This window comes from Gadus macrocephalus, chromosome 19, assembly GCF_031168955.1.
Source record: "Gadus macrocephalus chromosome 19, ASM3116895v1".
NCBI lineage: Eukaryota > Metazoa > Chordata > Actinopteri > Gadiformes > Gadidae > Gadus > Gadus macrocephalus.
This window is the reverse complement of record NC_082400.1, coordinates 17,529,782-17,550,846: the sequence shown is the minus strand read 5'-3', so window position 1 is coordinate 17,550,846 and position 21,065 is coordinate 17,529,782. Positions and strand designations below refer to the sequence as shown.

At 48.6% G+C, this 21,065-nt stretch overlaps 2 protein-coding genes across 2 annotated transcripts in view; both read left to right on the top strand.

Annotated features, from left to right (window-relative positions):
• The window catches only part of col7a1l (collagen type VII alpha 1-like), a gene marked incomplete at its 5' end in the record, with an annotated part of 74,007 nt that extends 57,762 nt beyond the window's left edge, over positions 1-16,245 (top strand). Inside the window, 21 exon segments of the mRNA XM_060039128.1 lie at positions 1,304-1,339; positions 1,422-1,481; positions 1,740-1,784; positions 1,921-1,956; positions 2,087-2,122; positions 2,285-2,341; positions 3,057-3,128; positions 4,641-4,712; positions 5,143-5,178; positions 5,570-5,650; positions 5,794-5,847; positions 6,258-6,311; positions 6,723-6,785; positions 7,203-7,265; positions 8,206-8,322; positions 11,819-11,896; positions 12,329-12,382; positions 12,870-12,918; positions 13,936-14,109; positions 14,309-14,380; positions 15,321-16,245. Of these exon segments, the coding sequence (XP_059895111.1) occupies positions 1,304-1,339; positions 1,422-1,481; positions 1,740-1,784; positions 1,921-1,956; positions 2,087-2,122; positions 2,285-2,341; positions 3,057-3,128; positions 4,641-4,712; positions 5,143-5,178; positions 5,570-5,650; positions 5,794-5,847; positions 6,258-6,311; positions 6,723-6,785; positions 7,203-7,265; positions 8,206-8,322; positions 11,819-11,896; positions 12,329-12,382; positions 12,870-12,918; positions 13,936-14,109; positions 14,309-14,380; positions 15,321-15,532 (1,521 nt within the window).
• Positions 16,246-18,316: 2,071 nt separating this feature from the next.
• ucn3l (urocortin 3, like) lies at positions 18,317-21,010 on the top strand. Its single transcript, XM_060037948.1, has 2 exons — positions 18,317-19,772; positions 20,019-21,010. Exon 2 carries the CDS (start codon positions 20,025-20,027, stop codon positions 20,487-20,489), a length of 465 nt encoding a protein of 154 aa, XP_059893931.1. The 5' UTR covers positions 18,317-19,772; positions 20,019-20,024; the 3' UTR covers positions 20,490-21,010.
• The last annotated feature ends 55 nt before the right edge of the window (positions 21,011-21,065 follow it).

The window sequence follows — 21,065 nt, the reverse complement described above, 5'->3', positions numbered from 1 at the left end:
CCTCCAACCGTTAACCGGAAGAGCAGCGCAGCCTTACAATAATGAATGAATATCCTTTTTTATGCTAACAAGCATAAAAAGCATAACAAGCAATATGTAACCATCTCAAATGTATCTGATCGACCAGTAAATTGGTCTGCAAAGACCATCGTTTTTGGTTGAATGTTTTATTTTATACAGGTCGCAATGATTTCTGTAATTTCACCGGCTGCTCAGGCGCGAAAAAACATGCCATATCATCGCAATTGTTTTTAGAAGATGCCGCAAGTTCTAACATTTTTGGCCGCAGCAATCACAAAAATACATCCACGAAATCCTCGAGGTACGGATAATCAATCACATTGTGGTATGTGATTTTAAAACAGCCTCCTGATACATATAACAGGCGAGGAAAGAGGAAAACCTAAAATACCACCGCTCTGCCAGCACCTCCTTAAATAGACACACAATACAAACGTAGCTGTACAACTGTAATGACGTCTAAAATGATTGCCTGGGATAATTCATCAATGTCAAAGCAGGAGTTCTGGGATTTTAGTGAAATGTACTGCTTCAGTTTAACTGCTTCTTTATCTTGGTCTTAAAAGACAATCAAAAATAAATTCACCTTTTGAATCCTTGTTAATCTCGAATGTAATACCTTTACTTTGAAGTATTATTACAAAAATATAATTTGCTTCGGCAAAAATGAATAATCATCTGTCCAGAAACAATTTAACGTGAAGTGTGTGTGTGTGTGTGTGTGTGTGTGTGTGTGTTTGTGTGTGTGTGTGTGTGTGTGTGTGTGTGTGTGTGTGTGTGTGTGTGTGTGTGTGTGTGTGTGTGTGTGTGTGTGTGTGTGTGTGTGTGTGTGTGTGTGTGTGTGTGTGTGTGTGTGTGTGTGTGCGTGCGTGCGTGCGTGTGTAGGGAGACCGGGGGAGAAGAGGGAAGAACGGCTCTCCAGGGACCCCTGGAGTGAAGGGCCCCCCGGGCTGCAGGTAGGAGCGGGCAGACCCCCCCAGACCCCCCCAGACCCCCCCCCCCCCACACAGTTTGGCCGCAGTGGATATCAGTGTAGATCAAACATACATCATAACAACACTGTGTTTATGGAAGAGTAACACTTTCACAAAGCGGTGGAATGCAATGTGATCATGTTAATCAATTGGGAAATTACATCATAAAGTAGATTCCAAATACCAAACTACGCCCTCGGACGTTTGATAGGGCAGACAAACCACAGCCATCCTTCATCATTAACTACACCACGTAAACACCCTTAGTGGACTGACTCAAACGGTGATCTGATGTCTGTGCCGCGTAGGGCTCCTCGGGTGTTCCTGGTGGGAAGGGAGAGAAGGTAACTGCACCGATGTTAATCATTTAAACCACTGATTGGATCATGCATCCCTCCATCGCTGACCTGTGTGTTGTTCCCTCAGGGCGACGGCATCCCTGGGGAGCCGGGGGCCCGGGGAACGGCCGGCCTCTCCGGCAAAAGAGTGAGTCGGACTTTGTATCAGAACTGTGAGGTTCTCCCCGCTGAGGTGGAGAATACACACTGCGACAAATACAACAAACGCTCTGGCCACATTCTGAGGTTCTGGTTGGCCGCTTTCTGGAAAGTTGCTAATGTGGAAATGAAATGGTTTTCCATAATGTGCTGGTAGTTAGTAAAGCGTTTAGAGTTTTGACCCCCATGCCCTCAGAGCTAAGACGCATTAGCCCAGACTTAACCCTTAACGATCTCTGCCACACAGGGGGAACGGGGCGTCCCAGGAAGCAAAGGTTCTCCCGGACACTTTGTGAGTATACCCAGAAGTAAACTCTGTCCACAAGTTCATCAAGTGGTTGGTAATAGTGCCTAAGCTGTTACCATGAGCCTGTTCCAACGATGTGACAGTGTGTAGAGGGAAGGGTTTATGTGTTTGGTGTTTCCAGGGTTCAAAGGGCTTCAATGGCGGTAAAGGAGAAAAGGTAGACCTGTTTTCTGAATTCATTAATTTCTTGATTACATTTGCATGAGGTTCATCACAGAGAATACAGTAATATTCATAACATTGCGTCACCAGAACAATTCACCTTTTGATCTTTTATTTTTCCTTAGGGCGACCGCGGACTAGCTGGCATCAGAGGAGAGAGAGTAGGAGAACTGTTAATCATGTCTTGAAAACAAAAAAACTGAATTCCCCCATCCTATCTGACCTTCTAGCTACTGTACTTGGTACCAGCTAATGTTCAGGTCCAGATCTGACGAGCTGGTCGAAGCCAAAGATGTGGATTAGATGATCTTATCTCTTCACAGGGGAGTCCTCTTCAGATTGTTGGGCCGCGGGGATACAAGGGGACCAAGGGAGAGTGGGTAAGGTCCACCTCTGATGACACCAGTGTACAGGAACAAGAATCACTGGGCTCACCCCCCGTTCTGGGGTCCTGGAGGGCTGCACTGAGCTGACTATGAGCCTCTGGGGGGGAGCCTAGTGTTGCGTACGGCCTGTGTGCAGAGTGATCGGTGCACCGTCACCGCTATACTCTCAGGCCCAACACCTCTCTCTTTAAAAGCAAGGTCTGTTTTTAGCGAGACATTGCAGAAGAAGGCAAACGTTTTGGGTTCTAAATGTGGAGGTCTGTGCAAGCCACCTGTTGCAAAACTTTTAATTGGTACACACATACACATACACACACACATAAACACACACTTACACACACACAAACTAACACACATATACACACACATACTCAAACACACACACATATACACACACTTACACACACACAAACTAACACACATATACACACACATACTCAAACACACACACATATACACACATATTTATATATATATATATATACACACACACACACACAGAGAGACACACATACAAGTGTCTGTGTGTGTGTATATGGTCAAAATGTCCAATACGTGCAGGTTTGGTCACGGTTCATTAGCTGGGGGAGATGGCGTACGCTGCAGTCTCTCTCCTGTGCGTCTCCTTTTGAACCGCGACTACTCAGAGCCTCAGTGCCTGTGGTGAGCGACCAGCGCTTCTGTAACAGAAACCCTCGATTTGGTTTAGGGAACGAGAGGAATGCCCGGGTTCGACGGAGACAAAGGAGAGAAGGGAGAAGACGGGCCACCGGGCGTCAAGGTACTGGGCCCGGAGACATTCCCTCTCTGCTGAGTCCTCGCTTGATAATCCTAATCCTGGTCTATTTCTTCGTATGTGTGCGTGTTGTTGGTCTGTTTGTGTCTGGTGTTGTTGGTCTGTGCCGCTATCTGGTCTCCCTTCCAAAAGAGGTGCTGAGCCTCCAGGAGCCTTCCTCAATAAATGAAGGTTCAATAGAAACATGAAACATTTAAATGAATTCATGTATTTATTTATATATTCCCGTTCAGCAAAGCAAGCTCGTTGATTGTAAATTGTCGACAATTTCACTTGCGGGTTTCAAAAAACCCGTTTCAGTTCCATAACCTTGGAAGCGATCCCGCTCGTCCTCCATCCACAGGAGCAGACTCTGCATGAGACCATGTGTGCACCGCGCCGAGGGGCGGAGCCAGAACGTCATTTAGGGGGGGCCTGGGGATATCTGGATGGGCCTGGCTTGTTTTAAAGCTTAAACAAACAAGTACACACATATAGTACACACATAGTACACACATATAGGCTCATTCAAAATGTATTTCAAGAAAAGGCATATACTGTATGAGAAAAGACAATTAAAGATATTATTTTACTTATTTTCTTCCATGAATCTGATTGAGTGGGCCTCCTGTCAATCTGGGTGGGCCTGTACCACCCAGGCCCACCCAGAGGTCCGCCCCTGAGAGCCTGGTGGGTGGTGTACTGTTCCCCTGGTCTAGATATGGGTGGTGTACTGTTCCCCTGGTCTAGATATGGCTGATGGGTGGTGTACTGTTCCCTATGGCTGATGGGTGGTGTACTGTTCCCTATGGCTGATGGGTGGTGTACTGTTCCCTATGGCTGATGGGTGGTGTACTGTTCCCTATGGCTGATGGGTGGTGTACTGTTCCCTATAGCTGATGGGTGGTGTACTGTTCCCTATGGCTGATGGGTGGTGTACTGTTCCCTATGGCTGATGGGTGGTGTACTGTTCCCTATGGCTGATGGGTGGTGTACTGTTCCCTATGGCTGATGGGTGGTGTACTGTTCCCTATGGCTGATGGGTGGTGTACTGTTCCCTATGGCTGATGGGTGGTGTACTGTTCCCTATGGCTGATGGGTGGTGTACTGTTCCCTATGGCTGATGGGTGGTGTACTGTTCCCTATGGCTGATGGGTGGTGTACTGTTCCCTATGGCTGATGGGTGGTGTACTGTTCCCTATGGCTGATGGGTGGTGTACTGTTCCCTATGGCTGATGGGTGGTGTACTGTTCCCTATGGCTGATGGGTGGTGTACTGTTCCCTATGGCTGATGGGTGGTGTACTGTTCCCTATGGCTGATGGGTGGTGTACTGTTCCCTATGGCTGATGGGTGGTGTACTGTTCCCTATGGCTGATGGGTGGTGTACTGTTCCCTATGGCTGATGGGTGGTGTACTGTTCCCTATGGCTGATGGGTGGTGTACTGTTCCCTATGGCTGATGGGTGGTGTACTGTTCCCTATGGCTGATGGGTGGTGTACTGTTCCCCTGGTCTGCAGGGGCTGAAGGGAGACGTCGGCGCCAAGGGGGGAGTCGGCCCGTTTGGGGCCCGGGGCCCTGTGGGCCAGAAGGTCAGAGCAACTTAACAGAGTCCAGCTTAACAGAGTCCAGTTTAACAGAGTCCAGTTTAACAGAGTCCAGTTTAACAGAGTCCAGTTTAACAGAGTCCAGCTTAACAGAGTCCAGTTTAACAGAGTCCAGCTTAACAGAGTCCAGTTTAACAGAGTCCAGCTTAACAGAGTCCAGCTTAACAGAGTCCAGTTTAACAGAGTCCAGCTTAACAGAGTCCAGCTTAACAGAGTCCAGTTTAACAGAGTCCATCTTAACAGAGTCCAGTTTAACAGAGTCCAGTTTTACAGAGTCCAGCTTAACAGAGTCCATTTTAACAGAGTCCAGCTGTGGAGGACTAGAGCTTCTGGAAACCCTCATTGCATCATGTTTTAGATTGATATATTTTATTTGTTGTATTAATTATATGTTATACTGTTGATTATCTTTCAGGGGGATCCTGGGGAGCCCGGTATCAATGGGGAAAAGGTGGAGCGCACACACACACACACACACACGCAGACATACATACATACATACAGACACACACAGAGCTACAATTATGTATGTCCATTATGACTCTCTGATCTTCTGCTCCATCTCAAGGTTTCTTCCTTGATAAATAAGGGAGTTTAAGTCCTAAAGAGGGCTTGATGTTAGCGTTAGTTGTTACACAATGTGGCCTGTGAATCCCTTTGAGACTGTAACTGCCATTAAGGGCTAATCACAGACATGTACCTGCCTTGACACACACACACACACACACACACACACACACACACACACACACACACACACACACACACACACACACATCCACCATCACACACATGATGTCGTTTTACCTTGGTGCGTACTGAGTGCTGTTCTCTGAATGGAGGGCCGTAACGGGGATCACGGAGTGGACGGGACGAAGGGAGACAAGGGGGAGATCGGCCTGCAGGGAAAGAGAGGAGACCAGGTAGGGGCCGGTCGGAGGTCTTCACCCACAAGAGAACGACACAAAGATCACAGCGCGCTCAGCGCTGTAGACGGGTCTTTGAGGTGTCCGAGAGAGGTCTGGTCGTACTTTGGTTTACATCGTGGCGTTCTTCTTTTGGACAGGGAGATGCAGGAGAACAAGGTCCATCTGGAGATACAGGCCAGAGGGGAGAGAAGGTGAAGGCTGGGACTGAGCTACTATAGTACTCTATATTCAACTGTACCGTAGCATACAATGCTACTATCAGTTATCTAATGAACTGGACATTCATAAAAGACGTCATGGCCATGGTTTTGCCTCGTTATATGTTTCCTTTTGTAACTTTTCTAATTTGTTGACTTGATATTCAGATGTTCGGTTCATTTAAGTATTGGATGTGCATAGATCCAATGTTCTTTATCATTATCAATCGTAGATTGGAAGTAATGTGCAATTTAATGGGGAGTGACCGATTGACTCGTTATGTCAGCTAAGACCTACTGCATGTATTGACTCTGTATCAGTCAAAAGCTGAGACCATGAATGGGAGCTCATTAAGGTCTGACGCTGAGGTTTCTCACCTGGTTTCTTCTGGGGTTTCTTTCAGGGTCTCCGTGGGATACTGGGACGTATGGGCAGTCCTGGGCTGACCGGGGGAATGGTAGGTCCTTAGAGAACGATCATCTTAAGGGGAAGTGACGCACTCTGCTATTTTCATAGATAGATCGATAATCTGTGTTGTTTGTACTAGACAACTAAATGTTGGTGGAGCAATCCTCCAGCTGCACAGTTATAAATATCAAATATAAATATCAAATATAAAAACATCAATATAAAAAATAGAATGTTTAAAAAAGAAAAAGTGACGGTAGTGCAATGTGTGTATGCGATGGGGAGTATAAGTGTGGGTGGGGGGTAGGGTTCAGTGGTGTCACAGCTCTATGATAGAAGCTGTTTTGCAGTCTTAGATAAGAGAGGACTGGTTCAAACTGATCTGAAATGAACTGGAGTTGGGGAGTTGTCCGGGCTCCATGATGCTTTGACGTTTATGTGGACATTCCTCGTGTGAAAGGGTGAAATGGGATCCCCCGGCAACCCGGGAATGCCCGGACTTAACGGTATCACAGGGCGCAAGGTATGCACGCATGCACGCACGCACAAACGCTTGTAGGCACACTCAAACACACATACACAATCGCATACATTGACACACACATACACACACACACGCACATCAGTAGGCACACACACACGCACATCAGTAGGCACACACACACAAGGACATGTAAGCGAAGACGTACGCACACACTCAAACACACAGGTAGGCACACTCACACAGACATACACACACACACACACACACACACACACACACACACACACACACACACACACACACGCACACACACATGTACTCACACTGACACACGTTGGATTAAAAAGAACAGCTCACCAATAATAAAATAAATATTGTATATATAATACTCGTACATAAATATAATCTTATGTTCTACTTCTTATTGGTATGTCTTTGTTCCGTGGTCCCTCTCAGGGGGATAAGGGCGATGGAGGCATCGATGGGATTGATGGCACTGCTGGACTGAATGGCGTTAAGGTAACTCAATTAAATGTTTACATTTGTTGGCATGTATTGCCTTGGTTCATGAGGTCTATATTGGGGTTATATTAATCTTCCTCTGGTATGTGTCGCATGATATTTTCAGGCACGACTTTATATGCGAGATATTAGTATTTTTTCAGTAATTTAAAATAACTGTGCTGTGGTGTTTGATAGATGTCCCCTATCTATTCACACTAGACTGGGGTTATCAGGGACATGTCAAGCCCAAAGGCTGACAGACTATTACATTAAAGCCAGGTATGGAAGAGTAATGGAAGAAAAAAGAATATAAACATACGGCGATCAAGTCATATACAGATACAAATATACAGATATACAAAGTATTTATTTCGAATTAATTATAAGGGGAGATCCTTTACTTTGGGTCAAATATTGTTTACATTTGATTATTTCAGATTCATTGCTGCCATAACTCTTGTTGCTATCAAGTCACTTGTTCACAACTAAAAGCCGCAGTGTGGAACATTTAAACCGACTCGTAGCTTAAAATAATCAGGACATATCTGTCGTCAATGCTGATCAATAGTGATTTCAATAATGTTATCAATTAAATCGAATCCTATAACAACTCCTGCAAATGAAAAATGATGGCCAGTCCGTACCCCTCAGCACGATTGATTACAATAATCTCATCATCAACACTCCCAAACCATAACTCCCAGACCCATGAACACTCCCAAACCATAACTCCCAAACCCATGAACACTCCCAAACCCCACCCGTTCACCCGTTCACCCCACCCAGCCAGCCGAGCTACGTCCGTTTTCGACACTGTTTTCATTCTGACGTTCTCCCACTTCTAACTGGCAGGGGCTTAATCTAATCACATCTCTAATCACATTTGGTCTTTAAATACTTGGCTGTTTTCAAGAAGTCCTTCCTATCGTGTCATCACCGTGTGCTCTGCCTATAGGGCGCCAACGGCTTCCCTGGCTTCCCAGGGTTCAAGGGATCATCTGGGACCCCAGGGAGAGATGGAGATCAGGGACTGCCTGGTGCTGCAGGATCACGAGGAGACCGAGGGGCTAAGGTCAGAGGAACCACACACTGACAGGCCTGGTGTCTCTCTACGACGACAAAGGGTCAGGGTTCAAGTCCCGCAATGTCTAACAGAGGCCTCCTGAAAACAAGATGGCCTATTGGCCTAACCACCCACCTGCTCATAGTGACGCTAAGACAAACGTACAATTCTGAATGGCAAACTAGCAAATGACTAAATAGTAGTATGTGTGTTTTTGTAATAGTAAACCAAGTAAAATGAGAGGTTCTGATGATACCAGATTGAATATAAGCATTGTCCTAACCAGGCTAAGATGAATGCAGTGTGTGCCTTTATCTATCCATCTTCATCTTCACCAACTTGATAATCAAGCATCCTATTGTATATACTTTTCACTAAGGAATTTCTTGGTATGTTTTTGTTTCTTAATAAAATCTTGCACATTTAGAATTCTTGAAAGCACAATAAAAGCCTTTTGTGTGTTTTGCGGCTGTGGTTGGATGTCTTATCTAGCCTCTGGATGACTTATCTACACCCTGATGCCGTAGGAGGGAAGTGTCCTCCCACGGTGAGGTGTGGTGTGGAGCTCACAATATTTACAGCAGAGAACCACTCAGAACGGGTGTTATCCTATCTACGGCTCTGACCTCTGAGTCGTCACTGCTTCAGCTGCTAAGCCTACCCCAGAGTAAAGGACAGAGGGATTGATGATTCAAAACAGGGTTTGACGCTTTGACTAGTTTCACTCCTTTCCCACGCATTGGTATTCTGGAGGCCTAGCTGGCGAGACGTCAAGCCTGATGACGTACCCACGGCTCTGACCGACAGCGAGGTATCTCCCGCAAGCTGCTCTCTTTGAAGGAGGGGACGTCAAAGCCTGCTAGGAGCCTTCAGGGAGGAGGGTGAGGAGAGGAGATGAGGGGGTTGATGTGGACAGTGAAGAGGTTGGAGATGGAGGAGATGGAAGCCTTCCACAGCAGGAGACAAAGAGGAGCGATGACGTGACAGCCACAAAGGGAAAGTTACTCAAAAGCCCACCCAAAAAATTTTTTGTGAGCCTAACAGGTAGTTCCTATAATGGCATTTAAGTATCAGCTGGTCGGTATTCATCGTATCTGCTGCTGGCTGCAACAAAACAACAACAATCAGCTGCACTCCATAGAAGGCAGATCTACTCTCTCAAAACGGCTGAATGTAAACCAACGGTGGTGACAACACTTTGCTGTCAAAGTAACCAAGAGGTGGCCTGTGGAGACGTTCGTTATTAGAGTGTCTTATCCCTCTGGAAGGCTGATGAGGTCGGCCAGTATTCCGGACCTCAAACCCTCCTGATGATGATAACATGTCCCGCTGAGGGGATGAGTCTCAGGCTCGGAGGAAGTGAAAACGTGCTTTGCGATGAAGGACCGGAATGTTGTGGGAGAGTTACGATATGCGACGCGATGTGTACGATGTGTACAAACTCCCTGCACGCTTGGAATCTTCCGACGCACGCAATTGGTGTCAACACCGTTGACGCCGTAAGACGTCAGGGGTGGACACTGTGAGTGAGTGACCATCAGATGTCATTTTGATATGGCACAGTCGAGATTATGGAAAAGGGTGCAATTCATTTTAAGGACTCTTATCTGGACTTTGAACTGTGGTTCGTCGAGTGCAAAGTCGTAAAGTGGTAATTTAAACTAAGGCATCCATATAAGTTATCCAAAAGAAGATACAGACAATTAATATTTGTCAAGGGATAGTGTGTGTCCTTGTGGCAGTCTTCCCTGCCACACCACCTAGCTAGCCTTACTGGTCTCCACCAGCACCCACAGGCAGCTGTTGAGTAAACCATTTTATTGCAGTGCTGAAAGGTTGGCTTCATGCAGAGCAGGTGTTCAAGCAAGACATGTCATTGCTCTCCTTTAGTGTGTGTGTGTGTGTGTGTGTGTGTGTGTGTGTGTGGTGATAGCTGGTTTAACCTGTGTGCATTGATTGCTAAATGCACCCTGGGTCTGACCAGTCTGACCAGTGTGTGTGTGTGTGTGTGCGTGCCTCTGTGTGTGTGTGTGTGCCTGTGTGTGTGTGTGTGTGTGTGTGTGTGTGTGTGTGTGTGCGCGTGCCGGTGTGTGTGTGCCTGTGTGTGTGTGCGTGCCTGTGTGTGTGTGTGTGTGCCTGTGTGTGTGTGTGTGTGCGTGCCTGTGTGTGTGTGTGTGTGCCTGTGTGTGTGTGTGTGTGCCTGTGTGTGTGCCTGTGTGTGCTTGTGTGTGTGTGTGTGTGTGTGTGTGCCTGTGTGTGTGTGTGTGTGTGTGTGCGTGCCTGTGTGTGTGTGCCTGTGTGTGTGTGTGTGTGTGTGTGTGTGTGTGTGCCTGTGTGTGTGTGTGTGTGTGTGTGTGTGTGTGTGTGTGTGTGTGCGTGCCTGTGTGTGTGTGTGCGTGCCTGTGTGTGTGTGTGTGTGCCTGTGTGTGCCTGTGTGTGTGTGTGTGTGTGTGTGTGTGCCTGTGTGTGTGTGTGTGTGTGTGTGTGTGTGTGTGTGTGTGTGTGTGTGTGTGTGCGTGCGTGCCGGTGCAGCGCTGTGGATGCTCTCATTAAGCAGCGCTCTGGACGGAGGCTGGGGGGGTTTCTGTCTGGAGCTCTCACTCCGCTACTCATTCATATCACGGCTCTCAGCAACAATTATGAGCCTCTTGATGCCAAACCGTGAGCAGGGCCACATTTAATGAGGACTTTCCAAGGGTGTTTGTAATTACGGGGACAGTGTGTTAAGGGGGCGAGTGAGTGACACGCAGACCTCCTCCACCAATGGAAGGGCCCCGTCAGGCTCATGTCGGGCCACAGATCTCCTCTGGTTTGGTCTTCTTGCTGTGAGGTCAGTCGTTAACCATGTTGAGCTGTTTACTTAAGGCATGTTCTTAAACAGTATATGAGATAGACATCATCGGCCGAAAAGGCGACAAAAACTATGGAAAATGATGTGTACATCTTCCACTCAATTCCCAAAGTGCCTTTGAAGCAGGGCTTGAAGGTGCCGGAGTAAGATTAGAGAGTTTTAAAGAAGGAGCAGAAAAGATCTGAAGAGAGAAACATCTTGAAACTAAGCAACCAAAGAAACGTCCTCCCGCTCCCGTCCATCAAACGCTGCTCTGCCAATCAGATGTGTTGCATTCATGCACTTCTGATTGACCGGCAAGATGGATTCCCGACCAATCACAGGAGAGCAACAGTCAACTTGAAATACGTATTATTCACACAGCAAATTCGACTCACTGATATCTGACGGAAGTTACACTCAAATAATAGCTCTTAAATCTTACCCGCAGCATCTTTGAGGAACCTTTCTTTAGGCACTCTGATACACTTTTAATTTAGCCCATTACAATAACCATATAGTCTGTTGTAATGTTGCAATGCACTGTCAACCATCCTTAGATTATCCCCGACGATGAAGTTGGTGGTGTTACAAATACAATGTATAATTAGTATTATCATTATTATGAAGAGGGTTAAAGGCTGGTCTAACGGAGGTGTTACTGCCGCCCCACAGGGGGCGAGGGGCAGAAGGGGACGAGCCAAACCGTGTGATCTAGGACCCCCTGGGATACCTGGAGACAGAGGGGACAGTGTAAGACTCACACACACACACACACGCACACACACACACACACACACACACACACACACACACACACACACACACACACACGCATGAATGTGCATAGAGAAGCACACACACATGAACACGCCACACATGCGCATACACGCACATATGCACAAATATATATACACGGCCACATATTCACACACATACATCCGTGCATACACACGTCACGTGCATACAAATACACATACACACACACATGCACACAAACACGCAAAATAATATAAACACACTCATGTACACAAACACACAATGTCATCAAATTTCTGGACAAATGCCTTGTCCATTAAAACGATGTCATATACATTCATATACTGAGATCACCTGTTACTAATGTGTATAATTTATTGCACTTTAGTTTCCGTTGAATTTCACTTTATGTGTTTCTCCCTGTAGGGAGGGACGGGAGACGGGGGAGTCAAGGGAGATAAGGGAGAGGCCGGTCTCTCTGTGAGTGCTTTTCACTCAACATTGGACACACACATGCATTTTCACACGTACAGACACACATGCACACACACACACTCAAAGGCAAAGGAAATCATCATTCATTAACACTAATCTCTTATTGCTGTGTCCTTCTGGTGTCATTTTGTGCAAGCAAAGTTTCCAATAAACACGCAGTAATCAAGATGGCAGCACCGCAACTCACAAATATGATATTACGGATGATGCCGCAATACCAACACCACTGAGTCAGTGACCAGTTGAACACACAAATACAAAATAATCATGCACACAATTAATCCAGAACAACAGAATGCTATAGTCCAACACACACACACACACACACACACACACACACACACACACACACACACACACACACACACACACACACACACACACACACACACACACTAAATCCCAAATGAATTTGAACAATTCCTTGAGAACATGATGCTCATTTGTTCTTTGTGTCTTCTGCTCCCAACAGGCTGAGCAATTGAAGGACCTCGTCACCAAAGAGGTGGTGGGGAAGTGTGGTGTGTGTGTGTGTGTGTGTGTGTGTGTGTGTGTGTGTGTGTGTGTGTGTGTGTGTGTGTGTGTGTGTGTGTGTGTGTGTGTGTGTGTGTGTGTGTGTGTGTGTGTGTGTGTGTGTGTAGTCACTGGTGCGTACACTATTCTAGTGGGTTGGGATTTGTCCTCTGGCTTCCTTTTTTTTCCCACAATGTTTGTGTATAGTTGTCTGCTTGTGTTTATGCCTCTATGATTGCGCACTTGTGTTACTCTGTGTGTTTGTGTGTGTTGTGTGCACGTATGTGTGTGGGCGTTTGTTTGCATGTGAACACTGTGTGTTCATGAACTTATGTCTGTGTGTCTTTGTTTGTGTATATGCTTGCATACACATGAACTTATGGCTGTGTGTGTGTCTGTGTGTGTGTGTGTGTGTATGTATTGCGTGTGTGTTGTGCGCACGTATGTGCGTGGGCGTTTGTTGCATGTGTGTGTACATGAACTTATGTCTGTGTGTGTTTGTTTGTGTATATGCTTGCATACACATGAACTTATGGCTGTGTGTGTGTGTGTGTGTGTGTGTGTGTGTGTGTGTGTGTGTGTGTGTGTGTGTGTGTGTGTGTGTGTGTGTGTGTGTGTGTGTGTGTGTGTGTGTGTGTGTGTGTGTGTGTGTGTGTGCGTGCGTGCGTGTGTGTGTGTGTTTGTGAGCGTAGTCCTCCCAGTGGCACGCCGTCGTGTGTGTGGCCATCTGTCGTGTTCCTCTGTCGGAACAGTCGCCACGGTGACCAGCATACCAGGCCATTCACAAACGCCAGACCAGTGTTCCCAGGACGGCCTCACCGTCCCCACCCCCGTCACTCTCACCCCCCCCCGACCCCTTCCCCCCCGCCCCACCCCGGTCCCTCCTGCCTGCATCCATGCGTGATTTTGCATATCTTGGTGCACTTATGTGTGCCCAACTATTCACCGGTTCCCTCTTTATCTCTGCCTGTATCAAACGCACGTCCTGACACACACCCCTCCCTGGGCCTGGGCCGTCTCCCCAGGGATGGACTTCCAGCTCATCGTGCGGACCGGCGACCCGGACGCTGGGCCGGAGGCGACGCACGCTCTGGGCGCACCTGGCCCCCAGCAGGAAGGAGGGGCGGCAGGACAGGAACCCGGGGGGAGCCCCGCCCCCGCCAGAGACGACATGGCCCCCCCAATCCTCAACCGCACTGGTAAGCACCCCCCAGCACTGAGGGCCCCACGTACACTACCTGCTGAGGGCCCCCAGCCCAGAGGTGGGTCTGAGAACCAAAACCCCAAAACATGATTGTTAGACGCACGTAGGGAGATGGCTTCCGGCGGGGTATGGCTGAAGCCAGGCATGGATTCACACCCGGTTTCTTTCAGTGTGGATCTATTTTGTGTTTGTAGATTCTGTTGGAGAAGGAGGTTTCGAGGGGGCACCTAGGACGAAGAGGAGGATACTAGGACAAAGGTTTACTGGTGAGTGGGTGGGAAGGTCGTCCTGGTGTGAAACCCGCTTCCCTGTCCTGTCACCGTCTCAGCCTTTTGGACCTTCTCCTCTCCTTCTTATCATTCATTTTCCCAGCACTGTTCCAGAAATATGCAAAGAGCAATTGAGAAATGCACACGTTGCTGCCATCAGTTTAGGTCTGTGTACACAGACCGCAGTGCTAGCTGTCCAGACAGTTAGCAGTTATTTGTTACATCAAGAGATTGTGGCCTTATTTATTGTTTTAGTAACCACATGTATGAATGTATAAATGAATGTATGAATGATAGTATGGCCGGATACAGGAATACATACCATGGGATGAAGATTTACCTTTACCAATCCATTCAATGTCAGCCGTCACTAGATGAGCCCCCAGCCTCACTAGCCCCGTCCGTCCGTCCGCCCGTCCGTCCGCCCGTCCGTCCGTCCGTCCGTCCGTCCGTCCGTCCGTCCGTGTGCTGGTCTAGGCCCCCTTCGGCGCCCTCAGCCTCACTCCCCCCCGTCTGTCCGTCCGTCCGTCCGTCCGTCCGTCCGTCCGTCCGCCCGTCCGTCCGTCCGTCCGTCCGTCCGTCCGCCCGTCCGTCCGCCCGTCCGTCCGTCCGCCCGTCCGTCCGTCCGCCCGTCCGTCCGTCCGTCCGTGTGCTGGTCTAGACCCCCTTCGGCGCCCTCAGCCTCACTCCCCCCCGTCTGTCCGTCCGTCCGTCCGTCCGTCCGTGTGCTGGTCGGTCTAGGCCCCCTTCGGCCCTCAGCCTCACTCCCCCCCGTCTGTCCGTCCGTCCGTCCGTCCGTCCGTCCGTCCGTCCGTCCGTGTGTCCGTCCGTCCGTCCGTCCGTCCGTCCGTCCGTCCGTGTGCTGGTCTAGGCCCCCTTCGGCCCTCAGCCTCACTCCCCCCCGTCTGTCCGTGTGTCCGTGTGTCCGTGTGTCCAGGTGTGGGGGTGGAGCGCTGCCTGGAGCCCATGCTGGAGGGCGGTTGCTCGGAGTACGTGCTGCTCTGGTACTTCCACCGGGGGGCGGGCGACTGCCGGCCCTTCGTGTACGGCGGCTGCGGCGGGAACCTGAACCGCTTCCCCACGCGGCGCGAGTGCCAGAAGTGGTGCGTGAAGGAGAGGAAAGGTACGGGCCAATCAGGGCGCCTTTGAGAGGTACTGGCCAATCAGGTCGCATGTTAAAGGTACGGGCCAATCAGGGCGCATGTTCTTTGGTGGGAAATGTTTTATGTATTCACCCAGTTGGCGTTGTTTTTAAATGTGTTCCCATCTTCCACACTACTTACATAGTGAACACTAGTTTATATAGTACACTATTTAGGGATAAACTAAGGCAGGGAATAGTGATCTGCTGAAAATCTATCGGTGATTAATGGTCACGTAAACAAGACGTGACCATTAATGCGATTTTTTACAGCTCATTTGCATAAAGAACCTGCATGCTTATTGTACGCTTAAGCATGCAGCACTTCAAAATGGTGACTCAAACAGTGCACTATATCAGGAACGTGCACACGATTTGTGTTTGAAGGATAGATGGCGTTCCACTCAGATTAGCTTGTCTTATATGTCTAGCTGAATATTAAAATATCTACTGAACTGTTCCCTCAGATCCGGAACACTGGGGCTGAAGCCAAACAAGACACTTTTTTTTGCGCATAATGGTGTAGATGTTTGATGTTTGTTCTGATGTTGTGCTCCTGTATATAATAAGGATAATGCCACCAATGTTTTTATATGGATGATGTTTACTGTAAAGCGTAACCACTGCAAAGTTTCATGTTTTATATTGTAATCTGTTTTCTATTCACTGCGTTGGACTGCAACCCTACAAACTAATAAATTGTAACAGTTGTGAAATCTAACGTGTGACCGAGCGTTGGTGTGAAGTGATGAGCAGACATCAGGGGACTCTACCAGAATGTTCTAGTTTTGAACCCCATTGTTGTCATTCTATATATTGGTAGACTCACAAGACCTCGGATTTATAAAGTCTGACGGTAGAGAGGCTCCAATCAGGGTGAACGGGGCGGGGCACTTTCTCTCACTTCATAATTGTTTCAACCAATCACGTTGCTAGGAAACGGGTTGTGTTCAAGTGCGTGATTGGCCAACAAAAACTCAGCCAGCACTAGCAACCTGCAACCAGGATATGAAAAGGTTTAATCAACACCATGTAGCATGGCCACTTTAGAAATACACAAACTATAATCTTCAGAAAAACCTTTAGTTGCGCAATTGAGTTTTCTTTGATGGGTGGACGGCGATGACATAAGAGGACGGGGATCCGGGAATAACAGGTTCCCGGATCCTTGACCAAGCTGCCCTAACGCCTGCCTGGTCATTAACATAGATTCGGACCGGGTGTTCTGTGATGCACGCACTTCACACACACACAACAGCTGCCCTCTTCAACCTTGTGATTGCTACAAATCCGTCTTGTCTTACCGTTCCTGCACCCATCACTCCCACCAGCCCACGCTGTGAACCCCTGACCTCCGTCCTTTCCTCCTCCTCCTCCCCTCCTCCTCCTCCTCCTCCTCCATCCTCCCCCCTCCCTCTTCATCCTCAGCCCCCTCCCCCCCCCCCCAGTCTCTGTTTAACACGGTCCCTGTCTGCCTCTCCACCTCCTCTCCTCTCCTCTGGTACATATGTCCGCCTGTCACCTCCAGCTGGGGAGAGAGGGGAGGGTCCGACGGGGAGCCCAGCGTGGGGGTCACGAAAAGGGGGGCATGGAGGGTGGTTTGAGAGGGGGCGGGACCAGACGGACGCAGCGAGGGGCAGGGGTTTCCTGCGTGGGCGTAGCGTCTGCCCGTGTGATTCACATTCAAGAGCTGTTCCAACACCACGTGTGTGAGAGAGCATAAGGACGACGAGAGTGTTGGCCTTTTCCCCACAGGTCTGTTCAACACGGCGCCTAGAGACCGGGTCTGTTTAACACGGTCCCTAAGGACCGGGTCTGTTTAACACGGTCCCTAGGGACCAGGTCTGCTTAACACGGTCCCTAGGACCAGGGGTCTTTTTAATACGGCCCCTAGGGACCGTCTTTATTTCTAATACGGCCCCTAGGGACCGTCTTTATTTCTAATACGGTCCCTAGGGACCGTCTTTATTTTTAATACGGTCCCTAGGGACCGTCTTTATTTCTAATACGGTCCCTAGGGACCGTCTTTATTTTTAATACGGTCCCTAGGGACCGGGGGTACTACCGGTAATCCCAAAATAATAATAATGAGGGTTCTAGCTTCCAATGTCGGTGGTCCCCTCCGACCCCTTCTGGCGTCCTGACGAGATGGAGACCTCCCCTGATTGGCCGGTTCATTCCTAGGTTTACGGAGGTTGCGTCCGGTTGTGACCCTGTGAGCGCCGGGCCGGGATCCGGGGGGCCACAGATCTCCTGTTAGTGGGGGAGGGGACGCTCCCCACAGATGGTAGAACTGTTATTTGCTCAGATCATTACCGGGGGGTCTGAGTGGGAGGACACCGCGTCCCCGGGGATTATTATGGGCTGGCGTCAGACCGGGACCCAGCGCGGCCGATCCTCCCGCTAACGCTAGAAGACGCAGTCTGGAGAAACCAGCCCCAGAAAGCTCTGTTCTGGAAGCACCCAGTCGATAAGATCCCTCACCCCCCCCTCAGGTAGGTAGGTAGACAGACAGGTAGGTGGGTAGACAGGTAGGAAGATAGACAGGTAGGTAGACAGACAGGTAGGTGGGTAGACAGGTAGGAAGATAGACAGGTAGGTAGACAGGTAGGTAGGTAGACAGGTAGGTAGATAGACAGGTAGGTAGACAGACAGGTAGGTAGACAGACAGGTAGGTAGATAGACAGGTAGGTAGATAGACAGGTAGGTAGACAGACAGGTAGGTAGATAGACAGGTAGGTAGATAGACAGGTAGGTAGGCAGGTAGGTAGGTAGACAGGTAGGTAGACAGACAGGTAGGTAGACAGAAAGGTAGGTAGACAGGTAGACAGACAGGTAGATAGACAGCCAGGTAGGTAGGTAGGTAGACAGACAGGTAGGTAGGTAGGTAGGTAGGCAGACAGATAGACAGCCAGGTAGGTAGATAGACAGGTAGGTAGGTAGGTAGACAGGTAGGTAGACAGACAGGTAGGTAGACAGAAAGGTAGGTAGACAGGTAGACAGACAGGTAGATAGACAGCCAGGTAGGTAGGTAGGTAGACAGAAAGGTAGGTAGGTAGACAGACAGGTAGATAGACAGCCAGGTAGGTAGATAGACAGGTAGGTAGGTAGGTAGACAGGTAGGTAGACAGACAGGTAGGTAGACAGAAAGGTAGGTAGACAGGTAGATAGACAGCCAGGTAGGTAGGTAGGTAGACAGACAGGTAGGTAGGTAGGTAGGTAGGCAGACAGATAGACAGACAGGTAGGTAGACAGACAGGTAGGTAGGTAGACGGACAGGTAGGACATCCAATCGCTGCACTCGGGCTGAAGGATATGAATGGCCCGGTTGATCACAGGCCTGCGACGGACACAGATAGATGACTGAGATGTTTTCCGCCCACCCCATCAGTTGGCTGTTGGTCGTTAAGCCTCCACTCGTTATCTGCCGACCAGCCCCCCGCACCACCCCTCCCCTCCCATCCAGTCCTTACACCTTTCTACCAGCAGGAGGGGTGGGCGGCGTCACGGTGAAGCCTGAGTCTATATTTGAGCGCGTTAGAGGGTCCCATTGTATCTCCATCAGGAGAACACTCTCTGTTTCACTTGTCACAGTTGTTTTATGGACTGGATGACTCATTTATTGTTTCACATTAGGTAGACTGTATAGTCAGTTTCTTATTGGCTGTTCTAACTTTTAATTTCCCTTTGAACGTTTAAGGCTTCTATTTTTTTCCTATAATTGGAACAAAAACATGATAAACTATGTCAGAAATAGACTACACACGCAAACAGTACTTTGTGTGTGTGAGTGTTTGTGTATATGGCCACTGTGTGTGTGTGTGTGTGCGTGTGTGTGTGTGTGTGTGTGTGTGTGCGCGTGTGTGTGGCCACAGTAGGTATGTGTGTGTGAGTCGTGTGTGTGCGTCGTCAGTGTCAGTGTGCGTGTGTCAATCCACTGTGCACGCCAACAACAGAACACGTCGTATTATATAGCAGACCAAAATGTCAACCACGTGACGTTGCTTCTGGCGCATGGCTGTGGTGGTTAAGCGCGTCTCCTACTAAATGGCTCCACTGGGAAGCCAGAACACGCCAAACTCGTGACGAGTAGACACAGCGCGCACAGCTCACTTCAAGCGGAGACGGGAGGGAAGATTCATGTGTTTTAACTTCAAGGACATTTGATCGCACTCTAATATTTATATATAGGCCTAAGGGCACGGTTGGTGTCGTTGCCGATTCTTCGCTGCAGGTTGCTCTAATTAGGTGAGTTCTTATGCTTTTTATATTTATTAAGAATTATTTTAGGATAGGCTGCTTATTTTGCCAAAGATATTGTTGCTCACACGAGGAATTACCCATTGAGGGCTGAGTTGCAGTTTAATTTTTTATCTATTTTGGAAATGTTCACACTGTTCCCTATATATTTTTGGTGTTTTTTGTAATATGTGGTTAAATGTCTGAATCCAAAGTGACTAACTTGTCCCCGTGTCCGGTGTCCCTCCCCCCCAGGACGGCATGCTGTCGCCGCTGCGGACCCTGCTCCTCATCTCGGTGCTGTGCGCGCGGAGCAGCAGCCTGTGTCTGCGCCTCTCCCACCGCGGCTCGGACGTCCTGTGCGCCCGCGAGCACAACCAGGACTTTTCCGGGGACCCGCGGGGCGGCGCGCAGGCTCCAAACTACCTGCCCGCCCCGGACCAATGGGGCTCTCTTTTCAGGGGCTCGGGGTTCCTCTCCTCCGCCGACTTGAGGGCGAAAAGGATCTCTAACGGCCAGCCAAACTACAGGATCCTCAGTCAGACTAAGCTGCGGAGCAAGATCCTCCAGAACAGCGGTCGGAGCGACCGGAGGAGCAAGTTCACGCTGTCGTTGGACGTGCCGACCAACATTATGAACATCCTTTTCGACATCGCCAAAGCCAAGAACATGCGCGCCAAGGCGGCGGACAACGCGCGCCTTTTGGCGCAGATCGGACGCAAGTGACCGCGCGGCGTCGGTGCCGCACGAACTCAACGCACCGATGCGGGAAGATCTTTTGAAAAAGCGACGGCGGTGTTAGATTTTGACTAACACGGTTATTAAATTACATATTGCACCCCCATATTGACGACTTAATTTTACTTCCAAAACGTTGGAGTTGAGAGAACGCGTTGAACGGATGAGGTGTTTCTGAATCTCTCAGTCTGCATTGTTTATCAAATAGGCCTTAAAGACTTCATTATGAAAATGAAATATTGCATGTAGGCCTATGTCAAGCTGTCTTAGACTACTTGTGCTGATTTCATTTTTATTATAAAGATGTTAAAGATTTGATGGGGTGAGAAAATCGAATAAAGCCTATATTAGCATATGAATTACTTCAATTTATATTTAAAAAAAAAAGCAAACATGCAATGACACTATTAAACAATTGAGACATGCATGCGTGTGTGCGTTTATCAGATGTCTGTTATTTTTGTACTCAAATGATTATTTTACTGAAATAAAGCAGATGACAGAAACGACCTGTTATTTTCATCAAATATCTATAAGTTGAACAACGTGCTTTGCAGGGACCTT